Genomic DNA, 24,644 nt, shown 5'->3' on the forward strand with positions numbered 1-24,644 from the left:
CCAATAGGAAGGCACTCACCGTGGCCCCGGGGAAACCAGCCCTCTGCTGTATTTGCATTGTTGTGATGTGAGTTGTTCAGGACAAGTCTAGGGAGGCCAGGCACCCCCAGCAGAGGTAAAAGGGATGCTTGTTTCCTGCCTCAGGAGGCCTGCCCAGGAGATGGAGCAGCCAGGCCACAGAAACTGGGCCTATGCAGGGCCAGCCTCCTTTTTCCCCCTGGCCAGCAGGCATACACATGGTGCTGAGCCTCCTGCCGCCTGCTGGGTCTTTTTGGCCAGTTGGTTGGTTGTCCACAGCCTGATCGTGCCCCTCTCCACTTTGTGCAGGCAGTTCCGGTCACCACAGGAGGAGCACCCATCTTTGACAGGCCATTCACCAGGACGGGCCTGCTGGGCTTCATCGGGCCTGTGAGTATGTCCTCCTGTACCAGGACTGGCAGTCAGAGAAGGCAGGGGGTGTGGCTAAGGGATACCTCGTTGCAGCCCCACCCTCGTCCTGGCCGTTCCTGACCTCCCATGTGGCCTTGGTCGGTGGCGCTGACCTCCCTGCGCATCACCCTACCTGTGTGCAGGGCCATCCACGCCTCTGAGACTGGTGCACAGTCTTGCACACAGGCCTGAGTCGGGGGTCCCCGGGGTGGATGAGGATGTTTTGCTTTTATATGGAGTGGCAGGTTCGTGAGTATTCATTATATCATTCTTTACCATTTTGGATGTCTAAACTATTCAAAAATAAATACTTCTATTTGTAACATCTTGGCCCAGTGTTTCTCTCAACTGGGCAGTTTTGCCCCTTCCCTCCCAGGGGACTTCTGGCAACTTTTGAAGACATTTTTGCTTGTCACAACTCAAGGGAGGGGAGTGCTCCTGGCATCTAGTGAGTACCTAGAGGCCAGAGATGCTGCTCAGTGTCCAACATAAGCACAGGACAGCACCTGCGATGGTATTGTCAGCCCAGAAGGTCACTGGTGCCGGGTTTGGGACCCCTGCCCTTAGCTCAGCAGTTTTCAGTCCTTCACAAACTCCACCCACAACTTGTTTCCCACTTGTGAGCCTTTCCCATGCTGACGCTGCCCCAGCAGCCCCACTTTCTTTCACATAGCCTGCCCCTTTCCCATGTTGACTCCCTTCCTGATGCTGCCCCACCAGCCCCCATTCCTTCCACACAGCCTGCCCCTGTTCCAGGCCTAGCTTGTCACAGGGCCTGCGTTGCAGATTGGGTCTGTGGGGCATTGACCCGTTTGCAAGGCGCTAGAGGCTCCTGTGCTGTTGGCCCCTTCTTGGGGGGCCTGACCATGGTCCTGGCGCATCCAGCTTCTGCCCGTGTGGGTGGAGTCTTGACCCACACCCTTTCCCTCAGGACAACCTGGTCTTCATCGTGGGCAAACTGGACGGGCTGATGGTCACTGGAGTTCGCAGACACAATGCAGATGACGTTGTGGCCACCGCACTGGCCGTGGAGCCCATGAAGTTTGTCTACAGAGGCAGGTGATGCGCTGCGGACCCCCATGCCGGGAGTAGATTCCTTCGTTTGCAGCTCGGGAAGTCTTTCTGCAGTAGATGGAAAGCCCAGCAAACTTGAATTCACAAAGCCTAAAAATTGTACATCAGAAAACTACTAAAGTAAAAGGAAAATATTTGCAGCAATGATACCAGAGTTAATATCCTTACTGTCCAAAGAGTTCCTTGGATTCCTTAAGAAAATAAGGTTTTGATGTAAAATTTGGGGCAAAGGCTCAAGGGGACAAATCAGGGAGGAAAGAATTGAGTAAAGCAAAGGAGAAATGGGTCTAAGTTCCTAATAACCTTGGAATGTGAATTAAAACAGAAAAGTGCCATTTTCTCTGTGAGACACATGACACCCTCCATTGCCTCTGGAATAAAAATCAACTCAACTTTTCTACTTGTGTAAAGCAAGGACCTTAGAGATTCTCTTGAGCAAATAATAGACCTCTGGGCCTATGCCCCTGGGCACAGGGGCCAGGAAGAGAATTTTGCTTCTTCTATTCCCAAGCTCCTTGTCTGGGAGGAAGCTCTTCCCCTAACTGGTCCACTCAACCAGCTGCCTTTTTAAATTTTATTTTTCTCAAGGGGGTGCCCTTTTTTTTTTTTTTTAAAGATAGGGTCTCACTCTGCTGCCCATCCAGGCTGGAGTGCAGTAGTGTGACCATAACTCACTGGAGCCTCTACCTCCCGGGCTTCAAGCAGTCCTCTTACCGCACCTCCTGAGCAGCTGGGGCCACAGACATGCACCCCACGCCTGGCTAATTTTTTAATTTTTTTGTAGAGATAGGGTCTCACTATGTTGCTCAAGCTGCTCTCGAACTCCTGGGCTCAAGCAATCCTCCCTCCTTGGCCTCCCAAACTGCTGGGATTACAGGTGTCAGCCAATGTGCCTGGCCAAGGATGTGCCTTTTGTTACTCAAACTAAGGTACTTGGGAGCCAGGTCAGACCCTGCCTTTGAGTAGCCCTTAAAGCAATCGTGAGGGGATTCTGCAAAGTGGTGTGTCATCATGGTTAGTCTTGAGGAAAAAGCCCAGAGGATGGACAACAGAGAAGGTGGGAGATTGCTCAGGGGGCTGGGAAGGGCAGGCTGTGCTCCTGCATGTGTGCATGTGTGTGTGTGTGTGTGCACCTGCGTGCAGGGGGAGGGTGGCACAGCCAGGGTCATGACCCCCCCTCACAGCAGAAATGGGGGACACATTGGGCAGGTGTCCTTAGCGATAACATCAAGGTAGCCCAAACCCTGCTTTGAGGTGGAGCAGGGAGACCACCCCCTCGCAGGGCCACCTATACCTGATGGTGACTGCATCTGCAGGCAGGATAGCCTCCCTGTCCCCACTAGGGAAGAGCTGAGGAATACAGGAGCTTGGAAGTGGAACCACAACCAATTGAGAGTATATGTGCCATTGGAAGAAGAGCAATAGAAGATTTGCAACATGAACTAAGATCAAGAAATGCTAACAAAGTAATTGTTCAAAGAACACAGTAGATGGAATACATAAAATGGATACAGCTAGAGAACAAGTAGAGAAGGTGGAAAGTCAGATTAGGGAACTACTCTGGAAGTAAAATAGGAACTTTAAAGGAACTGTTAAGAGAGATGGGAGAGAATAAGGGCTGGTGTCCAGATAGCAGACTCAAGGAGAAGGGGTATGTTTAGTGGAGCAGGGATTGTCTGAGGAAGCAGGTGGTTGGGGTTCTCTGGACTGGGAAATGGTCCACAGAGGGCCCCATGGCATGTTGAGCTTATCTGTATTCTCACCATGGACCACACAAAAGCCAAGCAAAACACATCAGACTTCCCCACAGTGGAACTGGCACAAGATAACAGTGCACCCAATTTATCCAAATTGTCACTTTATTGTGCAGTTGTAATAAAAAATATTTTTAAGCATGTAAATTTCAGAAGTTTTAACACACAGAGGTCCGTACTGAAAACAGTTTTGGTCAAGATACTAAGAGAAATAAATTCAAGATGTGCCATAAGATGTATGAGAGTAAGGAGAACTCAGTACTAGGTGAGGTCTGTTGTGTAAATTGTGTGTGTGTGTGTGTACACACACACCGGTCAAGTCAAAGGAAAGGACAAGAGACGGTATATCCATAATGTCCCAGAGTCAGAATGGTAGACATCCTAACATGATGGGTTTGGTGGGGAGACCATCTTCTTACTTTATGAAGGAAAAGACAAAGATATCAACTCAAAGTCTAAAAGAAGGAAAAGGCAACACAGAAAAAAGGAGGACATGTTGAAATTTTTAAGATAGTAAAAACACGTCTAAATATACTAATCACTATAAATGTCAATAGACTAACTCTAGTAAAATAGAGATGCGATCTGTTGGATTAAAAAAATATAATAAATAGAACTTTTAGACAAAGATTTGTGCAGAAGGAAATTTACATCAGATTAAGGAATTTTTTCTTGTAAAAATGTGTGTCTTTGGAGCTGTTTTGCTTTGTCCTGAAGTCCTCTGTTTTTTGTGACTTGAGACACATTTCAACCATCCTCGAGGAGATTAGAATGATGAGTTACTTTTTGAATTTGCAGCAGGTAGCCCCATTTGATAGACTGCATTTTAAATACTAGGACAGTCTGCCTCTTCCATCGTGAGGGTGAGAATGCATCTGTGTCTTGTTTGGCCTCTTGCCGTGTGGCCATTTCCATGTCTCATCCCGCAGGATCGCTGTGTTCTCTGTGACCGTGCTGCACGACGACCGGATTGTCCTGGTGGCTGAGCAGCGGCCGGATGCCTCGGAGGAGGACAGCTTCCAGTGGATGAGCCGTGTGCTGCAGGTGGGCGCCCCGGCACGGCCTATGGTTCGGTGAATCTCCCAAGCTGGCACCCCCACTCCACTCCAAGTGCCAAGTGGTTGGCTTGTCCCGCCCGGTCCTCCCTGGCTCCAGCTTTGTTTATCTGTATTTTTCATTGCAAATTGACAAATTACAGCTGTATGTATTTACGGGATACAAAGTGATGTTATAATTTATGAATACAATATAGAGTAATTAATATATCCATCACCTCAATATTTATTTTTTTCTGATGAGAACATTTGAAATGCACTCTCACAGTGATTTTGAAATGTACATTATTATATTCACCAGTCTGTGCAATATATCTCAAAGAAAAAACTTTCCTCCTCCTGTCTAATTGAGGCTTTGTGCCCTTTCACCATCATCTCCTCATTGCCCCATCCCTCAGCCTCTGGTCACAGATTTGTGGACATGTGTACACAAATACAGTGTGTGTGTTTCCCCTTTCTGAGTTAAATGGTAGAAAACTGCACACACTTCTCTTCATCTTGTTTCCTCATTTAACAAAGTGTCCAGAGGGCACTCCATTTCCTGGCCTGGGGAACAGGTCCACAGAGGGGATGTTCCTGTCCCCCACCCAGCATCTCCCCAGCCTCAAGTTGGGGGCCTGTGCCAAACAGGGTCCTTCCCTTTCAGGCCATCGATAGCATCCACCAGGTGGGCGTGTACTGTCTGGCCCTGGTTCCTGCCAACACCTTGCCCAAGGCTCCTCTCGGAGGGATTCACATTTCTGAAACCAAACAGCGCTTTCTGGAAGGGACACTGCACCCGTGTAATGTGCTGATGTGCCCTCACACCTGTGTTACCAACCTCCCCAAACCTCGTCAGAAACAACCAGGTTAGTTGAACCTAACAACAGGATGCTCTCTAGTCTAACAGTGGTAACAGCGGTGCTTGTGGTTAGGGTGCGGCCCTGCTAGACCTCCAGTGCCAACTGCCCACGTCTTTGGGGCTGGGGTCAAGAGCCAGAGCGAGTGTGCACCCCAGAATGGTGCCACCTCCTGCCTTCCTGGAACCAGCCACGCATGGGGGAACTTAACCACATCACCTGCATGGTGGTTTCCACCTGCCTGTTAGGAACCAATTTTAATGATAAACTCAAGGATGGCATCTTAGCTTTGCATGGCTAGGAGATGGCTCCCTAGGGCTAGAAATGATGCCCAGGATCATCCTGGAGCTGGACACTGACACTGGACACATCACATCACCCAGTGTCTGTGGGACCTTGGAAATCTCTCAGCAAATGGTCAACTTTCCTTCTCTCATTTTATACATTTAAAAGCTAATTTTAGAGACTGATTTAACTTTAATGCAATTTTTCATTTCTTTGGTCCTGTTGATTTTTAGTACATGCCAAAGTTTTTTTTTTATTAATTATTGAACACATATCACTAAATACATTTCATCAGGAAGATTTAATTTCCTGATTTATACATAAAGTACAGTAAAACAAAATATGTTAAGAATTTTGCTGTGACTGAGGCCAAATCGTATCCTCTGAGATGCGTCGTGTAGTAAACTTCTCGATAAGGCGTAGTTTATGTTCAAGAGAGAAATTCTCTTTGTCACTTAGCATAAACCTTGTAGCTAGCTTTCTGAATATTTGTATCTCAGTAGAAGAGTTAAATGCCTCATTCAAGTATGTTTTCAAAATAAAAATTGTAAATAAAATCACGTGATGATTATATATGAGAAGTCACCAGCTTTTCATTCAGAGTTCCCCCATTTCTAGAGGTTGGACCAGCCTCAATGATCGTGGGGAACCTGGTTGCTGGGAAGAGAATCGCTCAGGCTTCCGGGAGAGAGCTCGCCCACCTGGAGGACAGCGACCAGGCACGGAAGGTGACAGGCCAGTTCCGGGGACGGGTGGACGGGTGTCTGTGCCCCGGAGGCGCCAGTGAGCAAGTCGCCCTCTCGTGCAGTTCCTGTTCCTGGCTGACGTGCTGCAGTGGCGTGCCCACACCACTCCTGACCACCCGCTGTTCTTGCTACTGAACGCCAAGGTGAGGCAGCGTCACGCCCACGGGGCTTGGAAACACCTGTGGGCCCGTGGAGCCCTTTGCTTGTCTAGTTCATGGTGCCAGTGTCCTGGTTGTTCTCATGTTTAGAGAGCAGGGTGCCTGTGGACTCAGCCCCCGTCCTGGTTGTTCTCATGTGTAGAGAGCAGGGTGCCTGTGGACTCAGCCCTCGTCCTGGTTGTTCTCATGTGTAGAGAGCAGGGTGCCTGTGGACTCAGCCCCCTTGTCTGGTGCGGTTCTCGCTGCCTGCCCTTTCCTTTCTTGTTTTCCACACATTTCACACAATAGTATTTCTATTGATTTTGTGTTTAGCAGGAAAATTTTTATCAGCTCAAGTTTTTAAAATTAAAAACAGTATACATGTAAATATTCCTAAGTTTGTGAGCTAAAAGGAAATGTTTATTTTGTAAAAAATTAGCCATTTAGAATTTCTACATTTGGTTACAGCTTTTAAATGACAAATGTTGCTTCCTGCCCTGCTCCTGCTGCTGATTTGGAAATTCTCATGTGTTTCAAGTTCCTGTTGTGTGCATTCCACTATGCTAGGAACATTCAGGATGTCAAGAAGGAGAAGCTGTAATCTTCATATTCAGGTTGTGGGCAGGAATGCGAAATGCGGAAACATAGAAAGTTAAATAATTTAAAACCCTGCAGGGCTTCCTGTCCCACGCACCATACAAGCTATAAGAACTCTTAAGCTTTGGTGTCGTAAAGAGTAGGTCACTGTGGCTTAGAATATGCTCTTCTAGCTTTTGGTGCTGCTCATTCAAATTAAAAAAATACTTAATGATGCCTACAATGTGCACAGTGCACAGTAATAAGATTAAAAGCACCCCTACTCTCAGGAGGCTTAAAATCAGTCTTTCCTGCTAGAAAACAAGTTCCGTAGGAGGGAGACTTTGTTTTTTGGAAGCATCTAGAACCATGCCCAGTAAACATTTATTTTATGATTGATTGAGTTCTAAAGCCTACAAACCAGCCAGTGATTTATCATTGACCAAGGTAAAATCAGCTTATGGTGCGAACCTCAGTATCAATACAGTGGAGTGATGTAACCTGGAGTGCTGGGGAGGGGGCTTTGAATGGAACTGGGTAGCAGGGGCTATGAAGAACGATGCCCAATGGCTCAAGGCAGGAAAGGAGGCCAGTGTGGTGGGGGCCAGGTGGTCCCAGGTAGGGGATGCAGATAAGGCTGGGGGTCGCTGGGTTTTCCCTAAGGATGCAGTGGGATCCCGGACCTTGCGGGCTTTGAGTCCCAGTCCAGATCTCAGGTTCTGTCCTGATGGGGCCCTGACTCATACGGACTGGCAAAGCTTTCGGGATTTGGAATCTCAGGATCTGCCCAGCCCTTGTGCCTGGACACAGCACATAAGTGCATCCACTGGTCTCTCTCTTCCACTGCCTTCTGTCAGTAGAAGCCACCAATCGAGAAGCAGGGAGTTTTGATGTTACACTGGTCTGCTCTGGAGTTTTATATTTATTAGACTGAATTGCACTTTTTATCTTCTTAAGAAGGACTAAAAAAGCTGCGAGGCCTGGCAGGGGATCAGGGAGGATGAGTGTCCTGAGCAGAGAGGTAGGGTTACCAGGTATTTCTGTTTGCCCTGAACTGGTCACATAGCCCCAGTGCCCCTCAGCAGAGAGACAGGGTGAATGAAGGAGCTGGTGCAGTCAGTCCTAGAGGAGACGCACAGATGCCTCTGAGAAAGCCAGTTGCAGATGACACACACCCAGGCTCAGTGCAGGTGACCTGTGGGCATGCAAAATAGTACAATTCAGGGATGTTTGCTTATCGCTTATTATTTATTTATAATGGTGTCGTATGGAATATTTTATTGAAAAGGCCAGAAAGGTCTCCTTTACCCACGTGTTTCTGGCTCTGCCCTGGGTGAATGGAGTGCCCGCATCTCTCCCTCTTAGCTGGGACCACACAGGAGATGCTTGCGTGCCTGTCCCTTCACTGCTAGTGAGAGAGTACAGATGATGAGAAAAGACACCAGTCGTGGACCATGTGCAGTGGCTTATGCCTGTAATCCCAGCACTTTGAGAGGCTGAGGCGGGCAGATCACTTGAGGTCAGGAGTTCGAGACCAGCCTGGCCAACATGGTGAAACCCCATCTCTACCAAAAAAAAGACAGCAGCCGTACGCCTAGGACTGACACATTGTTATTGTCATGGACGCTAATCACAAGATGTCGTGTGCAGTGGCGTGCAGGTGGTGTGCACGCAGATCTGCGAACAGCCCACCTGCACGCACCAGCATACAGATGAGCTCAAAGATCGCTTTCCTAGGGCACCGTCACAAGCACTGCAACCTGTGTCCAGCTGCACAAAAGGGCTGAGAGAGTGGCCGCGGCTCTGATGGAGAAGGGAAGACTGAGTGTTGGGGACCATGTGGCTCTGGTCTACCCACCAGGTGGGCTCACTGTGGGGCTGTCCACCTGCAGCTCTTTGTAAGCAGCCACCTATCCTAAGCAGCCCCCTAGACACTCCCTCCCCGAAGCATCTTCCAAAACTAAGCTCAGCCCGTCCTCTCTGCATGTGTCTGCCTCCTCAGCTCAGCTACCCCTTTGGAAACCCAGGAGTCACCCATGCCCCCCCAGCACCACCTCCCCTCCTCTCTCGCAGGAACAGTGAACAGAGGCTGGTGGGAGCCTCTTGCGGCCGGCCTCCTCACAGCCAGTCCTTGTCTCCACAGGGGTGGACCTCATTGCCGCGTTCTATGGCTGCTTGTACTGTGGCTGCGTGCCTGTCACCGTGCGGCCCCCGCACCCTCAGAACCTCGGCACCACACTGCCCACCGTCAAGATGATCGTGGAGGTGCGCCTACCTGGCCCGCGGGTCAGAGTCCGTGAGTGGGAGGCTGCGAGGCTGCCCTCCGCTGCCCCCTTTTCTGGGCAGCTTGAGAGGCCCCGCCCACCCACCCTTGGCCCCTCGCCATGCAGGTCAGCAAGTCTGCATGCGTCCTCACCACGCAGGCTGTCACACGGCTGCTCAGGTCCAAGGAGGCTGCTGCCGCCGTGGACATCAGGACCTGGCCCACCATCCTAGACACAGGTGCGTGTCCTCGCACTGCCCAGGACCAGTCCCTTTTCCTTTCTTTGTTGTAGGTGTGGTGTGGCCTGGCTGCCGTCCAAAAACACACGTGAGGCAAGAGCAGTCCTGGCAGGAGCCTGGCTGACAGCAGGGGGTGCCCCGGGCCCTGGTGGGGAGTAGGGGTCCCTGTCCCATGTGTAAACCCACGCTCCACTCAGCCCACAGCAGCCGCACCCAGTCCCAAGTGGTGTGGAGCACAGCCTTGCCCCTCTCACCCGCCTCCTACTGGCATGGGGGCTGGCAGCTCTCTGAGGCTTTCTGCAAACGCTTTGAGGACACAGCTCCCACTGCATGCCGCCACTCCAGCATCCCTGTCCCCATCATTGGTGAATGCTGTCATGCCCCATGAAATGCTGCGGGCCAAAAGGGTGAGGGTCAGAAACCCCCCTGGCTCCCCTCTGCCGTGGACCTGTCTCAGCCTGAGCTGGATGGGGCTGGGCCAGGGCAGCTGGTGTAGGGGAGGGCAGGCTCAGAGCCAAACAGCTGGCCAGGGCCCCAAAGCCTCACGGGCTTGCCTCAAGGGGAGTGGTGCCTGCCCTGCTGAGCCTGTGTCCAGTTGCACCCAGGGAGGCAGTGGTGTCTGGCTCATGGGGCCACGAGAACTTGATGAAGCACGCAGAACCCAGAGCCCGTCCATAGCTATTCTTGGCTGTGGTCGGGACTCAGCTCATCTGGGCTTTGCCATAGGCTCTGTGACTTTTGGCAAATCCCTAGTCCTCTAATCTTTCCTACTGGTCAGTGACGTGATGCCTCCCCTCTTCGCCCTGCCTCGTCCCCCATCCCCACAGGCTCAGTGTGGTCTTGGTGGGACCGGGTAGTGTTTCCATGAAGAATGAAATATGCTTTCCTGAGCACACACAGCCTGCATCGTCACGGCCCCACTCCCGTCTGAGCTCACTCTCTGCAGGACTCCCAAGGACAAATCATGGGCCGCCTCTTGCCTGTGAAAGCCCAGAGCGTTCAGAATACATGTGGGAACACTAATGTTGCTGGTGTCTCCTGTGAAAGCCCAGAGCGTTCAGAATACATGTGGGAACACTAATGTTGCTGGTGTCTCCTGTGAAAGCCCAGAGCGTTCAGAATACATGTGGGAACACTAATGTTGCTGGTGTCCTGTGAAAGCCCAGAGCGTTCAGAATACATGTGGGAACACTAATGTTGCTGGTGTCTCCTGTTTAACAGATGACATCCCGAAAAAGAAGGTAGCGAGCATTTTCAGGCCCCCCTCCCCTGATGTCCTCGCATACTTGGACTTCAGCGTGTCAACCACTGGGATATTAGCGGGAGTGAAGGTAGGTCCTCTGAAATCTTGTTTGCTTCAGCCCCTAGAAATCAGGAGGAGTGGACAGAAAGGATGTCAGATGCAGATTTAAACTGGCAGGTCCTTCTTATGCAAAGCACAAAGCAACAATATTGCTTCTTAAGATTTCTGTTAAATACCAATAAACGCTAAAATGTGATTAGCCTGAGAGTAACGCATTTTCTGATGCATTATGGTTATGTCTAAACTTTCTGATTTATGACTGTCTAGCTTACAGGAACTGGTGGCTTTGAAGAATCTCTTACCTTGCTGGGAGTCAATAGCTCAATTAAAATTTTTCAGGCGGGGCGTGGTAGCTCACGCCTGTAATCCCAGCACTTTGGGAGGCTGAGGCGGGTGGATCACAAGATCAAGAGATGGAGACCATCCTGGCCAATGTGGTGAAACCCCATCTCTACTAAAAATACAGAAAATTAGCTGGGCATGGTGGCAGGTGCCTCTAATCCCAGATACTCAGGAGGCTGAGGCAGGAGAATTGCTTGAACCCGGGAGGCAGAGGTTGCAGTGAGCCGAGATTGTGCCATTGCACTCCAGCCTGGGCGACAGAGCAAGACTCTGCCTCAAAAAAAAAAAAAAAAAAAAAAAATTTTAAAACTTCAGTATCCTGAAATTTTGTTTCAAAGATTTTTAGTGTACCATTTCTTGGGTATTATTTAGGTTATATGGGGATTTGAGCCAACCGTCTTTTAAGGAAATAAATATGATGTTTGGTAGTTCGGAGCTATGGTCTAGCCATGTGAACAGCGGACACTGCCATCCACCCTCTCCCCTCCTGAATTTCATTTCACTTTTTTTTTTTTGAACTTTATTTTACTCTTAAGATGTCGCACGCGGCCACAAGCGCCTTATGCCGCTCCATAAAGCTGCAGTGTGAGCTGTACCCCTCGCGGCAGATCGCCATCTGCCTCGACCCCTACTGTGGCCTTGGTTTTGCCCTGTGGTGTCTGTGCAGGTGAGTGCAGGGCCCCTGCTGCCTGCCAGGTGGGAGCAGCTCGTGTGGCTCTTAGGAATCTTGGCCTTCTAAGGCACCTTTTCTGGGTGCTCAGGAAGCCGATGAGACGTGTGTGAGTGGGTTTGTTTGGGGATGAAGTGGGTTGGAGTCTGAGTCTGAAATTGAGTGAAAATACATTTTTCATTAAATACACTGTCCATTATCAGTACTTGGGAAGAATCTGCTTGATTCCTTCAAACACTAGAAAGTGGTGATCTGTCTCTAGAAGTGAATGCCTCTGGAGTGGTGTCCCCGGATCCCCTCCAAGTGTTTGGAGCAGAGCTCAGAACCCGTGCCTGCCATCCCCCAACCTTCACCCTGTGGCATGTTTTCCACCAAACCCCCCCACTTGGCGTCAGAACAGAATCATGCCCCTGTTGTGGCTGGAAAAGAAGTGTTCTTGAGGAAGGGAAGAGTGGAGTGCCCAGGGTGCTGGGTGGGTGGGCGGAGCCTCATGAGCCTTCCCTCTCGCAGTGTCTACTCGGGACACCAATCAGTGCTGGTGCCCCCGCTGGAGCTGGAGAGCAACGTGTCCCTGTGGCTGTCGGCCGTCAGCCAGTACAAGGCCCGCGTCACCTTCTGCTCCTACTCTGTGATGGAGATGTGCACCAAGGGCCTGGGCGCACAGACGGGTGTCCTCAGGGTGAGTGCCCAGACCCGGGCTTCTGAGTGTGCTGCAGACCACAGCCCTGGGAAGTTTAAAAACAACAAAACAAAACAAGACTCCCAAGGCCCCTCCCTGCAGTTGGAGGAAGTAGAGAAAACCCTTTCCCACTAGGGGCCCTATGTACACATCTGTCCTCCCACGGCCCACCTGTCTCTGCAGCTCCACACCCCGCAGGAGAGGAGGGTGGGGGGGTAGGGCAGGGTCCCTGCGAGATAGCGGGGTGGAAGTCTGGCCGCGTGGGAGGGCAGGTGTGGGATGCAGGTCAGATGGGAATCGTTTAGTGCATCCACACTTAGGATTCTGTGGAACAGACACAGCCTGCAGAGAGGAGGTTGGTGTCCAGCTCCACCTCTGTGTGCCCACCCGGAGATTTCCCAAAACAGTGCCCAGGGCCCTGGCAACTCACTGAGCTGTGGCCGTGGCCTGACTGCTCACCCCTCCCGCAGATGAAGGGGGTGAACCTGTCATGTGTGCGCACGTGCATGGTGGTCGCCGAGGAGCGGCCCAGGATTGCGCTGACCCAGTCCTTCTCCAAGCTCTTCAAGGACCTGGGCCTGCCGGCCCGCGCTGTAAGCACCACGTTCGGGTGCAGGGTCAACGTGGCCATCTGCCTCCAGGTGAGGTGCTTGGGGCCGGCGGTTCTCGAAAGCTGGCTGTTGGCAGCATGGAGACCCAGTTTCCCAGTTGTTAATGTGCAGTTTTGTACCCGCCTGATCTGTTTCTCCTTCTCTGAGCCTTTGATATTTCATTTCCATGTAACATTTTAGCTTCAAGGGTTTTATTTTTAAAGATATTCTATTCTACTTGAAGAAAGGCTTATTTGGAAAAAAACACATTGTTTTTGAACAATGACTAATAACTGTAAGACTCTCTAAGTTAGATATAAAACACAGCTAAGTTCTTAAAGCAAGATTGAACTTACTGTTTTAAGATATCTAGCAATATTAAATTGAAACATTAATAAATGTGGTAATTTGTATTGACTCAAATTCATTTCTGAAACCATGAAATGTCTTATTAAAAGGAAGCACCAAGTTTCAGGCCAGGAGTGGTGGCTCATGCCTATAATCCCAGCACTTTGGGAGGCTGAGGCAGGCGGATTACCTGAGGTCAGGAATTCGAGACCAGCCTGGACAATATGATGAGACCCCGTCTCTACTAAAAATACAAAAATTAGCTGGCTGGTGGTGCGCGCCTGTTGTCCCGGCTACTTGGGAGGTTGAGGCACAAGAATCGCTTGAACCTGGCAAGAGGAGGTTGCAGTGAGCCAAGATCTCACCACTGCACTCCAGCCTGGGCGACAGAGCGAGACCCTGTCTCAAAAAAAAAAAAAAAAAAAAAAAAAAAACATAGGTAGCACCAAGTTTCAGAGATTGAAGAGCTCACGGCAGTTCTGTTTATTGCTTCCTCAGATAGCTACAGCTATTTCCCAGATTTTGTACTAGTATCTCAATTTCATTTCTTTCTAAAAACATCTTAAAACCAAATGGCTTTTTAGATAACCCTACATATTGAACGCCTTATTCACCCACATAGTACAAGAATAGCTGGAAGGAAATGGCACCTGTCCGTGCCAGAGCAGGGCTGAGTGCAGGTCTGTCTCTGTTTCCAAAGTGTTTGCTTGGCCTTGTGCCTCCCCATCACAGTGGCAGTGCACGCAGGGCAGGGCGGGGGCTCTGCTCACACCCTCTTCACCACAAAAAGACCCCTGACCACTCAAGCCTCAGACCCTTGTCACGCAGCAGAGGAGATCGGGCGGGAGCCTTTTGTGAGCTCGCTTCCTGTGTAGGCTGTGGCTGAGCGTGGGTGCCGGCCTTTGTGTTAGCGGCTCTGCGTCTGCAAGCCTGGGGCCTCCTTGCTAGACGTCGGAAGGGTATGGATGCCACACATGATTGCAGAAATGATGTTAATGGGATGTTCATGTTTGCTCTTTAAGATACAGAGGTGGGTTTTGCTCTCTCTTTCCCTGTGTTTCTCATGTGGCTGCTGCTTCTGTGTGTGTTTCCTGTGGCTGTCTCCTCCCTGTCTCACTCTGCTGCCTCCTTGGCCTCTGTCAGCCCAACAGGCTGGGAAAGCTGGCTGAGCAGGTATGACCTTGACCTTGACCTTGTTGGTGCCTCTGTGCTTCCCCCTCCCATGAGTTCATGTGACTTTCTCGTGAATTCTAGACAAACATGTTTCTTTTGCTGTCTTACTTTGTTCACAGTGGATATTACTTGACATATTACAAAAGCTCCCTTGTAACCAAATTTGAAAGTAAAACTATTTTCAAAAAATGTTAATGCTCATAGCATTGCCTTGGGAGGAAGGGCTGTGTTTAGTTCCAGTGCAGAAGTGTTTAATTCCAGTGCAGACATAGGTTATGTTGTCTGGGATCTTTAAGGGTGATGTTGATCAGAGTACTCCTTTAATTGATGTTCCTTATTGAATAAAATGACACGTAATGTCCTTTAGTCGGGATTAATGTTAACTGTAAGATTCAGAAAGGAAGAGAGTAGAAAGGTGAAGGCTGCCGTCCATCTCACCTGAGTGAGTGTCGGCTGCGAGCAGTCCCCGGTAGAATTAGGCTGGTTGGTGAGAGGCAAGGCCCTGCCTGACAGCATGGTGGAAATGCCCCTCAAATCCTAACGGTGTTTTCATCACAGCAAGAGACCAGTGGGAATAGAAAGTTGTTAGAACTGAAATGTAAAGTGGCATGACTTGGTGTTTTCAGAGTCGTTGAGTGTTTCGCTCAATATTATCAAGCTCTGTGGATGTTTGGATGGAAAGCATCAGACTGCCTGGGGGACCTCGAACCCCTAGGCGGACTCACTGCAGGGAGCAGAGCTGCTACCTTCTTGGGTGTCCCCGGGGGCCAGGGAGGAGCTGCCATGCAGCTGTGCCTGTAGAAACAAGATGTAAGGGAGGCCCCTGAACAGAAGTTCCTCTGCTGCTCTCCTTCCAGGGCACAGCTGGCCCGGACCCCACAACCGTCTACGTGGACATGCGGGCACTGCGCCATGACAGGTAATGCTCCCAGCCTGCCTGGGCCCCATGGATACCCAGTGGCAAAGTGATGCAGACCAGGTCTGCACTGACTATGCACCCCCGGGACGCAGGCATTAGAGGACAGCGGGGCCAAGTCAGGCCTACCGGGACACCTGGATGGGCACATGAGAGGACAGCTGGCTACATTGGGCCATCTGCACCAAGAGGAAGAGGAGAGCTGTGTGCCCCACTCCAGGCGTGCCTCCCAGGGGAGCTCAGTGTCTATCTCTCTGCGCCCGTGTCCCCAGGGCTGCAGTTAACATCCCTTTATCTGTCACACAACCAGGAAGAATAAGAGGGGCCCCTGTGACATTTGGTTCTTTAGAGGGACAGGGACAGAGAGAAGACAAGTAACCCATCTACTGGCAAGAACGTTTCTTATCGGATGACCCATGTGACATTTGGTTTTTAGAGGGATAGGGACAGATAGAAGACAAGTTATCCATCTACTGGCAAGAACGTTTCCTACCTGATGCTGTCATAGGATCTGACTTAGTTTCATCTTGATGAACGATGGTGGTGCATACAGTGTGTGCTTGCTGGTCTGTGGTCAGATGTGTATCAGGGCCCCTCCCAGCTTTGAAGCTTAGATCCCAGTCCTGGATTCTCAAGTATGGCCACACTGTAGCTTGATGTAAACACTAGGTTTAGCTTACTGGATGCCAGGGGCTTGCTGGGTTCAGGGAGGACCTAAACGAAATGTAGAGTGAGCTGCTGTGAGCACATGGGGTGGGTGGCGAGTGCATGCGGGTGGCGGCACTTGGGACCGCAGCGTGGTTGGGGTGTCCCTGCCATTCATGGCAGGTGTGCTGTGGAAAGGTTGACATCCTGACTGTTGTCAACAGACCCTCAGAGTGATCATTTCCAACGTCATGATCTGCCCTTTCAGACATTACTACCTGTGTAGTAAATTTTGTACTGAAATTGTTCCCTTAATTTTTAGGGTTCGTTTGGTAGAACGGGGTTCTCCGCACAGCCTGCCATTGATGGAGTCTGGAAAGGTAGTGGAAACCAAGACGCGTGCATTCTGAGTCGCGTCTGAGACCTTTGTCTGAAGCATCACCCCGTGGAGGGTGCTGGGGGCTGCGGCTCTGATGAACACAGGTCGACTTCTGGTTGGGGTGGGCTCGGCTGCTGCAGAAGTCTCCTTCCCTCCTTTGCGGCTGGTATATAGAATTACTTAGTTATGTTTTTAAACACACATCTGAGCTCAAAGCCAAGAAAGGGAGAAGTTCGGGTGCAGGAATAAAGAACTCCCGCTGGGTGGGTGGCAGGCCTCAGGCCTCTGGGGCCAGGGCCATGGAGGGGGGGTTCCGGCCCACCCACACATTTAGAGTTAAATGGAGTGGCCCTGGCCCTAAGTTGGAGATGGCAAAATCTCATGCCCTAGTTTAGGGTGTCAGCAGGGAAGAGGCCCCCAGAGCCTGTGGGGGATCTGGGGGATCCTGAGATGGCCCGAGGACTCCCAGGAAAAAACTGAGATGCTGCAAGAGGTCAGCAGACATAGGCACAGAACAGCATCCTCTGAACCAGGAAGGGTTCAAAGGAAGGAGGGAAAGCCACACAGCCCAGGAAGGCAGCTTGAAGAGTAAGCCAGGCTTGATATGAGTCGGGGACCCTGGTGCCTTCACAACCGCAGAGGCAAGAGAAGGAGCTTGATATGAGTGGGCAGCTACTGCGCATCCAGCGAGGGCTGTGGGGGCCCTGGTGCCTTCACAACCCCAGAGGCAAGAGAAGGAGCTTGGCCACCCTGACTCCGTTCACTGCCATGGCCACAGCCACCTGTGGAGAGTCAGAGAGGGGTCCAGAGAGGGACCCAGCCAAGCCATGTGATGTCCAGGACACAGACTCCTGCAGGGCAGCAGGGGTGAGACTGCGGACAGAAGGCACAGCTGCTGTGAGGGTCTCGAGGTGGGAGCTACAGGGAGGCCAGTGGGACTGGGCTGCGTGTGGGGAGCAGAAGGAGTGCGTGAGTGAGTGAACTCACATGCAGGTGCAGGGGCTTGAAAAGCTCGCTTCCCATGTCCCCTGTTACAGTCACTTCAGGCGGTAGACCAGCCGAGAGTGGAGTCGGGTGAGCTTAGTGGACAGCACATCTGTGGGAGCCGTGGGCTGCTGCACGTCCTCCCTTCTCTGAGCACAGGGACATTGAGCCGCCATCGCACACAGCTCTGCATCATCCTTGGTGTAAACTCAGCAGGTTTCCCTGGGTCATGGGGCCTCCACGTCGCTCTTTTCCCTGCCCTGCCATGTACAGCCGCACTGTAATTGTTTAGCTCACCCCCTTTTGTTGGACGTTCTTTCCTATTTTGCTGTTACAATCACTTGGGCCTGATAGGTTTGTGTCCTGGAAAGAGCTCTAGTTTTGGGGCTCAGCTGGGACATGCAGGGAGAAGATGGAGGCTCCAACAGCATCTGGGGAAACAGAACAGTCCCACTCTGCTGGGGAGGGTCTGGTGGTAACCATAGCTCACACCTCCCTGTGGCCCCTCGTCCCCTCCTCTTGCCTGCCCTGAGCCTGCAGTGTCATTGCCCCCATTTCATATGTGAGGAAACTGAGGACACAGAACAAGCATCCAGGCCTTGTGCAGTCAGGTGGTCTGACCTGAGCCCAGTGAGGGAACACTGGGACCGGGCCTGGGAGGCCAGGTAAGAGATGGTGGCCTCTTGCCGTCCTGAATTGGCACAGAGCCAGTGCTCAGTGGTTGGACTGACTCGGAGTCACGGGCAGGAAGAACTTCCTCATGGTCAGGTTCCTGGCCAAGAACTAGGACAGACATGTGCCTCCTGCAGGGCTGGGCACAGCAGGGTCACTGCACCCCTGGATGGATGCCCATCAGGTGCGCTGGCATCACCTGGCTGATTGTCTTTGTAGGCTTAGTGACCCTCTGCCCCTCCTGACACCCAAAGACGGGATCCCTTCTCAGGAACTGGAGTCATTTTGCTTATTTCTATTAACATCTCTTATTTCTTTCAAAATTCAAAGTCAAATTTGGAGCGGCCTCTAAACTTCCTGACCTGACATAAGCACATCAGTCCTGCTGGCCAACTTCTGAGGGACGTTATTTTAATGTCACTGAATCAAGAGAGTCTCGTGTCATGTTTTCTTTAACAAGGGACATAGCTCTCCTCCTTCCAGATCCTCCCCGGCGTGAAGGTCATCATCGCACACACCGAGACCAAAGGACCCTTGGGAGACTCACACCTGGGAGAGGTGAGCAGGGGCCCGTGGGAGGGGCTTGAGCTCTCCAGCCTCACCAGCTTCACCTTCTTTCCCTTTTTGCTTCAGATTTTGGAATTCTAAACTTGCCTTTGGGAATCTACCAGAAACCATTTGGCCCTTCCCCCGTGTACCTCCCAGACCCAGTTCCTATGTAGGATTTTGGGACAAACTGCCTCATCCCTAGGTTGACCTAACCAAGAGAGGGGAACCCCTAGGTTTGAGGGCACTGACAGGTGAGAGGAGCTGCACAGGAACCAGTGGCAGTGTGGAAAACAGCTACCTTGTGCAGGACCCAGCAGCTGCTACGTAAACGTGGTCCCTGGCACCCAGGCAGGAGCACAGACACGGGGAACTGGCAATAGGGAACTCTGCACCAGAAGAGTTCAGGGCCTCCACCTGCAGCTGGGAGGTTTGGGGAGCTCAGAGCCCTTGTCCTGAGGACACAGTGGAGGGTGCGGGTCTCCCTGAGAACACAGAGGCTATACAGGAATCCGTTGGGTTGAAATGTCTACATGTATTGCACGTACATCTTGCTGTAATTTGGGACAGGCATGACTCATTATTTACAGGCAGTGGTGGCAGCTTGACGTGCAGTCCCGAATGTCCCGAATGTGCAGATTGATCTGTTGTCATGGGAGCATAAGGACTCACGTTCCTAGTCCTATCCTCTTGGGGAATGTGCTGTCAAATTGATGTCTTCAAACCAGGCGGGCACAGGCATCATTTGTGAGCTCTGCTGTGAAGCCAGACTGGGGGCTTCCAGCAAGCCGTGCCCAGAGGGAAATCACTCAGCCTCAGCCGGCTTCTCCTGACTGGGACAAGGGTGTGAGCGTGCGGCCCCTCAGGTGGTCTTACCGTGTCCTGATGGGAAGGTATCCTGGGTCCCAGTCCTGAGTGTGGCTGGTGTGAGGGACCCTCCCCTCAACCATCCCACTTCCTGCACGGCCAAACCCAGGTCTGTAAGTCAAGGGTGTGCCCCCAAGAAATGGAGAGTCTGAGCCAGGCATGGGGACCCACCCCTTGTGGCAGATGCTCAAGGGAAATGCCCCTATTGGCCACCCCGTTCTCCTCTTTCAGACGCTGCCATGCAGGGGCGTCTTAGAGCCAGTCGAACTGACTGTGGGTTCTGGATGGACTCTCTCTAGAAGGGCCCCATGACACTTGGTCCTGCAGGCACAGGCCTCTGGTCCCTTGGTCTCTGCATGGATGCACAAAATGCTTACGTGTGTAGATATGCGGGTGCACAAAACACGTGAACAGACAGGTGGACACGCACACGTGAACACAGATAGTGGACGCACACACACACACACGCATGGGGCTGACGTTAACCCTGGGACATGCCGTCTGTTTTCAGGGCCTCTGTCTTACTGTGAGTCTGAGCAGCTGCACGCTCTCCACTCTGTAAGAACCCTCATTCCTTCAGCCTGTCCCTGTTGTGGAATGTGGGTTGCTCCCGGCCCTCTCTTATTACCAACAATAGTTGGATGTGAGGAAGGTGGAATTGCCCCTCTCGACTTACCCACGTAGGATAGAGTCCTACAGATGACATTCTTGGGTCAAAGGAAGAAACACAGTATTTAAGGAGAGAAAAGTTCTGTTTGCTTTCTGTGCCTGTAATTTAACTTAGTTCATAAAATAAGAGACAATGAATATTATCCGCCCCGACTTCGTTCAGTGTTTTCTGGAGCATTATTCTTGGCCAGTGGATGTCTCGTGACAGAATCTGAACTCGGTGGTTGGTAACACATCACATTCTTGTCCTCTGGGCCCACCAGATCTGGGTAAGCAGCCCCCACAATGCCACCGGGTACTACACCGTTTACGGGGAGGAGGCGCTTCATGCCGACCACTTCAGTGCCCGGCTGAGTTTTGGAGACACACAGACCATCTGGGCAAGGACCGGCTACCTTGGCTTCCTTCGGCGAACAGAGCTCACTGATGCCAGTGGAGGTGAGGGGTTGTGGTGAAGCCGTGCATGAGTGCTGTGCGGGGAGGACCTGGGCTCCCCAAGAGCTCAGTCACCTGCTAGCACACCTCACTCCTTGCTGTGGTCTGGTATTGCTCCATGTGGGGGGAAGATGTTCTGACAGCAGTTTTCTCTGAAAATACTGTTTTCCCTCCATGACTGCCCCTCACTGTCCTTGGGCCCTTGGCCTCTGCTGAGGGCGTGGGGGACGGTGTTGGTGATAAGGCTACCAGGCTTCTCCCCGAGGCCAGGCCGGTCTCTCTGCCGCTGTGTCTTTACCAGTGGCTTCCCCATGCACAACCCATTCAAGGTTGTGGTCAATGTCCAGAGGACTCTGTGCAGCCACCACAAGCTGGCCAGATAAGGCAGAACTTTTGGTAGCTCCTACAGATGGTGTCCCGTTCACAGAGATAAGTTATTTTTAATAATATGCTCACACTTGCTGTAACTTTCCTGAGGTGGTTCCATGCTGCAGAGATAACAGCCTGCTCTGCCAGGACCTCCATCGCCCTTTCTGCACGTGGTGTGCGACCTCATGATGTTTCAGTTGAGACCTCCCTGTGCCTGAGAGCCCCTGGTTGGGCTCAGAGGATACGAGTGTCCAGACTCTGCATGCCTCGGCTTTCTGGGCACGTGTAAACACACACTGTTCACAGGGCGGCACGATGCACTGTATGTGGTTGGGTCTCTGGATGAAACTCTGGAGCTCAGAGGCATGCGGTACCACCCCATCGACATTGAGACCTCTGTCATCCGAGCACACAGGAGCATCGCTGAGTGGTAAGAGCCCAGGTGGAAGGCGGCTTCACGTGGTCCATCCAGCCCTTCCTCTGGGCATGAGTGCTGTGCATCGGTTGGAGCAGAGCAAGGACTGCTGGGCCCTGGGCACAGGCCTCCTGCATTGTCACCCTGGTCTGCAGTGGAGCTGGGTGCCATGTAGACGAGCCCTATCTACCTTGGGCATTGCCAGAGAGGGCTGAGGACTTCCTGTGGGTTCTCCCTCTGGATGTGCTCTGCAAAACATGGTGCCAGAGCACACCTCGCTGCCTGTGTTTGGGTTTGGCTTGTTTTTTTATCCGTTTCCTTAGAAGTTGTAAGCTAAGAGATTGTCCCCAAATGCACAGGCGAAATGTAGATTTCCACAGGTCTCATCCTGAAGTGTTTCTACTTTTAATATGAGTTTCTCACATGGTTGTGACTCCTGATTCCTTCACCTGTAGGGAACTTGTGTTGGGACAGGTACAGCTTTCAGCATCAGATAATGCTCCTGATTCTCAGTAAAAGCTTTAGTTGGAATAGACATCCTGTAAAATGGATCTGGCCTGATCTTTAGATTGTAAATGGCCTTAAATAGCTGTGTGACATTGGTGGGCTTCACTCTTCTTTGTACCACCCTTTCCCAAGCATTCATTGGCCCCTGTGACCTGTGCCTGTATCCATGTGACCCAGTCTGTCTTCTCTCTGCAGTGCCGTATTCACCTGGACCAACCTGCTGGTGGTGGTGGTGGAGCTGGATGGGCTAGAGCAGGATGCCCTGGACCTGGTGGCCCTGGTGACCAACGTGGTGCTGGAGGAGCACTACCTGGTCGTGGGAGTGGTGGTCATCGTGGACCCAGGGGTGATCCCTATCAACTCTCGGGGTGAGAAGCAGCGCATGCACCTGCGGGACGGCTTCCTGGCTGACCAGCTGGACCCCATCTATGTGGCCTACAACATGTGAGCGCAGCACACCGGCCCAGGTGCCGGAGATGAATGAGCCCCAGCAGTCCAAGGTGTGATGTGGGAAGACACCGCAGAGCTCACTCACCGGGACTCGCCCTTCCTGTGCTCTTACAGATCCCTCTCAACAATCCCCACATCTCCTTTTAGAAAGCACTTCCTGAATTATTTAAAGAAATATTTTGAATCTGCCAAGTACATTCACAAAAACACGGATGCTGGTATTTTAACAGATGGAGAGACAAGGAAAGGAAAGGAAAGACCTGGCATGGGCATTGTGAGGAATCACAGGCACCGAGGTTGTTCTCTGCTGTACTGCAAGTTTGCACTTTCTTTAGGCTAAAAATATAGTTCCTGATTTTTAAAATTCAGTTATTTATTCCCACTTCAAATGACAAGTTCATATATAGAATTTACGGGAGAAACTTGAGACCATTTACGGGGAGAAACTTGATTCTGGGAAGATAGCAGAGTACAAACCAGCTGCCTCACTTCTGTTTCACAGGGAGGCTGATGGAAAAAGGAAGCAAGCTGGACCCATCCTCCCTGCTCACAGAGGGCACTGTGGTCACACACAGTGCCTCCTCTGCCAGTTCCTTTATTGAAAGAGGTGTGCTGGCTGGCCACGGTGGCTCACACCTGTAATCCCAGCACTTTGGGAGGCCGAGGCGAGCAGATCACGAGGTCAGGAGATCGAGGCCATCCTGGCTAACATGGTGAAACCTTGTCTCTACTAAAAATACAAAAAATTAGCCGAGTGTGGTGGTGGGCGCTTGTAGTCCCAGCTACTTGGGAGGCTGAGGCAGGAGAATGGTATGAACCAGGGAGGCGGAGCTTGCAGTGAGCCGAGATCACGCTACTGCACTCCAGCCTGGGTGACAGCGCGAGATGCCGTCTTAAAAAAACAAAAAAGAGGTGTGCTGCTTGTCAGCATATATTGTCACGGACACTCAATAAGTGCCATTTTGGACTGTCAAATTTAGATGCTTTGTTTCAGAAAGATAAGCCAGCATTTAGTTTTAAATCACTTTCCTGGTTTGTAACTTGATGCTGTTTAGTTAAATTGCTAGTTTTCCTAACACTACAATATTAATTCTTCTCGTGGAAGTGTACTGATTTATTATTTTTATTCCAAGTCAGCAGATTTGGAAGCATTGTGGTAAAGTCTAAGGTTTTCATATCCATAGTGCTGTTTGGTGAGTACCGGCAGTACAGTTGAGGGGAGCAGGGAACAGCATTGCCCCATATTGAAGGTGGAGATGGTTACATTCTTCACTGCTTTTCGCATTTTGAGTTGTGTGCCTATAAAATTTGGCCAAACCATTTTATTATTTTGTTCAAACTTGACTAAGCTGAGTGATCTAAAATTATACAGAACCTAAATCAAAGAAGAGAATGTAAAGTCCTTTAGTTCTAAGAATTTGAAGTCAAGCACGAATCTAAGACATAGATTATTTTTATATAGCTAATGAAGACTATGTTATGAAATTGTTGGGTTTTTGGAGTATTGAGGGTGGCAAATTTTGTGAATCATGCATGCTTCACAGAAACAACCAGGTTTTTCCAGAATTAGTCTGGATCAGTGCCTAACAAAGCTGTTATTAATTCTCCACACATGAGCCTGGCTAACTGGGCCAGCTCTCATGTTTTACTCCTGTCTGGCTACAAATAGCACTGTGCATAGTAGCCCTGTTTCCCCATGGTGTTGGACTGTGGTAAAGTATGTTGTGACATACTGGAATTCTAATAATCCTGTTGTAATTATGTACAGAATCTATGTAACTTATTGTTGACATACAGAGGTTTGGGAAGTAGTCTAATGGACATTCCTTACAATAGAATGGCTGGGAAGGGAAAGAAAAAAAAAAAAACTACCTAACTCCAATCTTAATGTTGTAGTTTTATAGGAAACAAAAATTGTCAACTTTTTGTATTGAAAGGTCAGTGGTGGTAAGACAAGGTGTCTTGTAAATTAAGATTTTAAGAAGTGCATTAAAATGTTTTAGAATTACTCTGGGAATTCTGTATATCACACTAAAATTTTTATATCATTATGTTAATAAAAGTTATTGACTTTGTAATTCTGCATTTTGAAATGTGTGAAAAGGGTTTTTAAATTACCCCGAATAGGTTGTATCTTATTTTGCTTTTTTTTCTGACTATAAAAGCAATTATGCTTATAGCATAAAATCTAGAAAGCACATTAAAGTATAAAGAAAATTAAAATTTCTTATAATTCTACCTCTGAGTAAACAGCAGCATTCGTATGTAACATAAACCCTCTCAGGGAT

General features: G+C 50.5%; 1 protein-coding gene across 16 annotated transcripts in view; it reads left to right on the forward strand.

Moving 5' to 3' along the window:
* The window catches only part of DIP2A (disco interacting protein 2 homolog A), a 115,477-nt gene extending 91,043 nt beyond the window's left edge, over positions 1 to 24,434 (forward strand). For 7 of the 16 annotated variants that reach the window (XM_034948025.3, XM_063601353.1, XM_034948030.3 and 4 more), the window contains 20 exons: positions 328 to 408; positions 1,361 to 1,488; positions 4,187 to 4,301; positions 4,959 to 5,160; positions 6,055 to 6,164; positions 6,245 to 6,325; positions 8,633 to 8,756; positions 9,039 to 9,160; positions 9,286 to 9,397; positions 10,619 to 10,728; positions 11,579 to 11,709; positions 12,223 to 12,391; positions 12,862 to 13,032; positions 14,473 to 14,502; positions 15,360 to 15,421; positions 16,386 to 16,443; positions 18,582 to 18,656; positions 20,444 to 20,618; positions 21,291 to 21,414; positions 22,102 to 24,434. In XM_034948025.3, the coding sequence (XP_034803916.1) occupies positions 328 to 408; positions 1,361 to 1,488; positions 4,187 to 4,301; positions 4,959 to 5,160; positions 6,055 to 6,164; positions 6,245 to 6,325; positions 8,633 to 8,756; positions 9,039 to 9,160; positions 9,286 to 9,397; positions 10,619 to 10,728; positions 11,579 to 11,709; positions 12,223 to 12,391; positions 12,862 to 13,032; positions 14,473 to 14,502; positions 15,360 to 15,421; positions 16,386 to 16,443; positions 18,582 to 18,656; positions 20,444 to 20,618; positions 21,291 to 21,414; positions 22,102 to 22,354 (2,433 nt within the window). In that variant the 3' untranslated portion in view covers positions 22,355 to 24,434. Of the gene's footprint in view, positions 1 to 327; positions 409 to 1,360; positions 3,860 to 4,186; positions 4,302 to 4,958; positions 5,161 to 6,054; positions 6,165 to 6,244; positions 6,326 to 8,632; positions 8,757 to 9,038; positions 9,161 to 9,285; positions 9,398 to 10,618; positions 10,729 to 11,578; positions 11,710 to 12,222; positions 12,392 to 12,861; positions 13,033 to 14,472; positions 14,503 to 15,359; positions 15,422 to 16,385; positions 16,444 to 18,428; positions 18,657 to 20,443; positions 20,619 to 21,290; positions 21,415 to 22,101 lie in introns of those variants that run through there. The other 9 variants (XM_034948027.3, XM_063601356.1, XM_034948036.4 and 6 more) reach the window with 7 other exon arrangements.
* Positions 24,435 to 24,644: the final 210 nt, after the last annotated feature.

The sequence above is a fragment of the Pan paniscus genome, chromosome 22 (assembly GCF_029289425.2).
Source record: "Pan paniscus chromosome 22, NHGRI_mPanPan1-v2.0_pri, whole genome shotgun sequence".
In the NCBI taxonomy this organism is placed as follows: domain Eukaryota; kingdom Metazoa; phylum Chordata; class Mammalia; order Primates; family Hominidae; genus Pan; species Pan paniscus.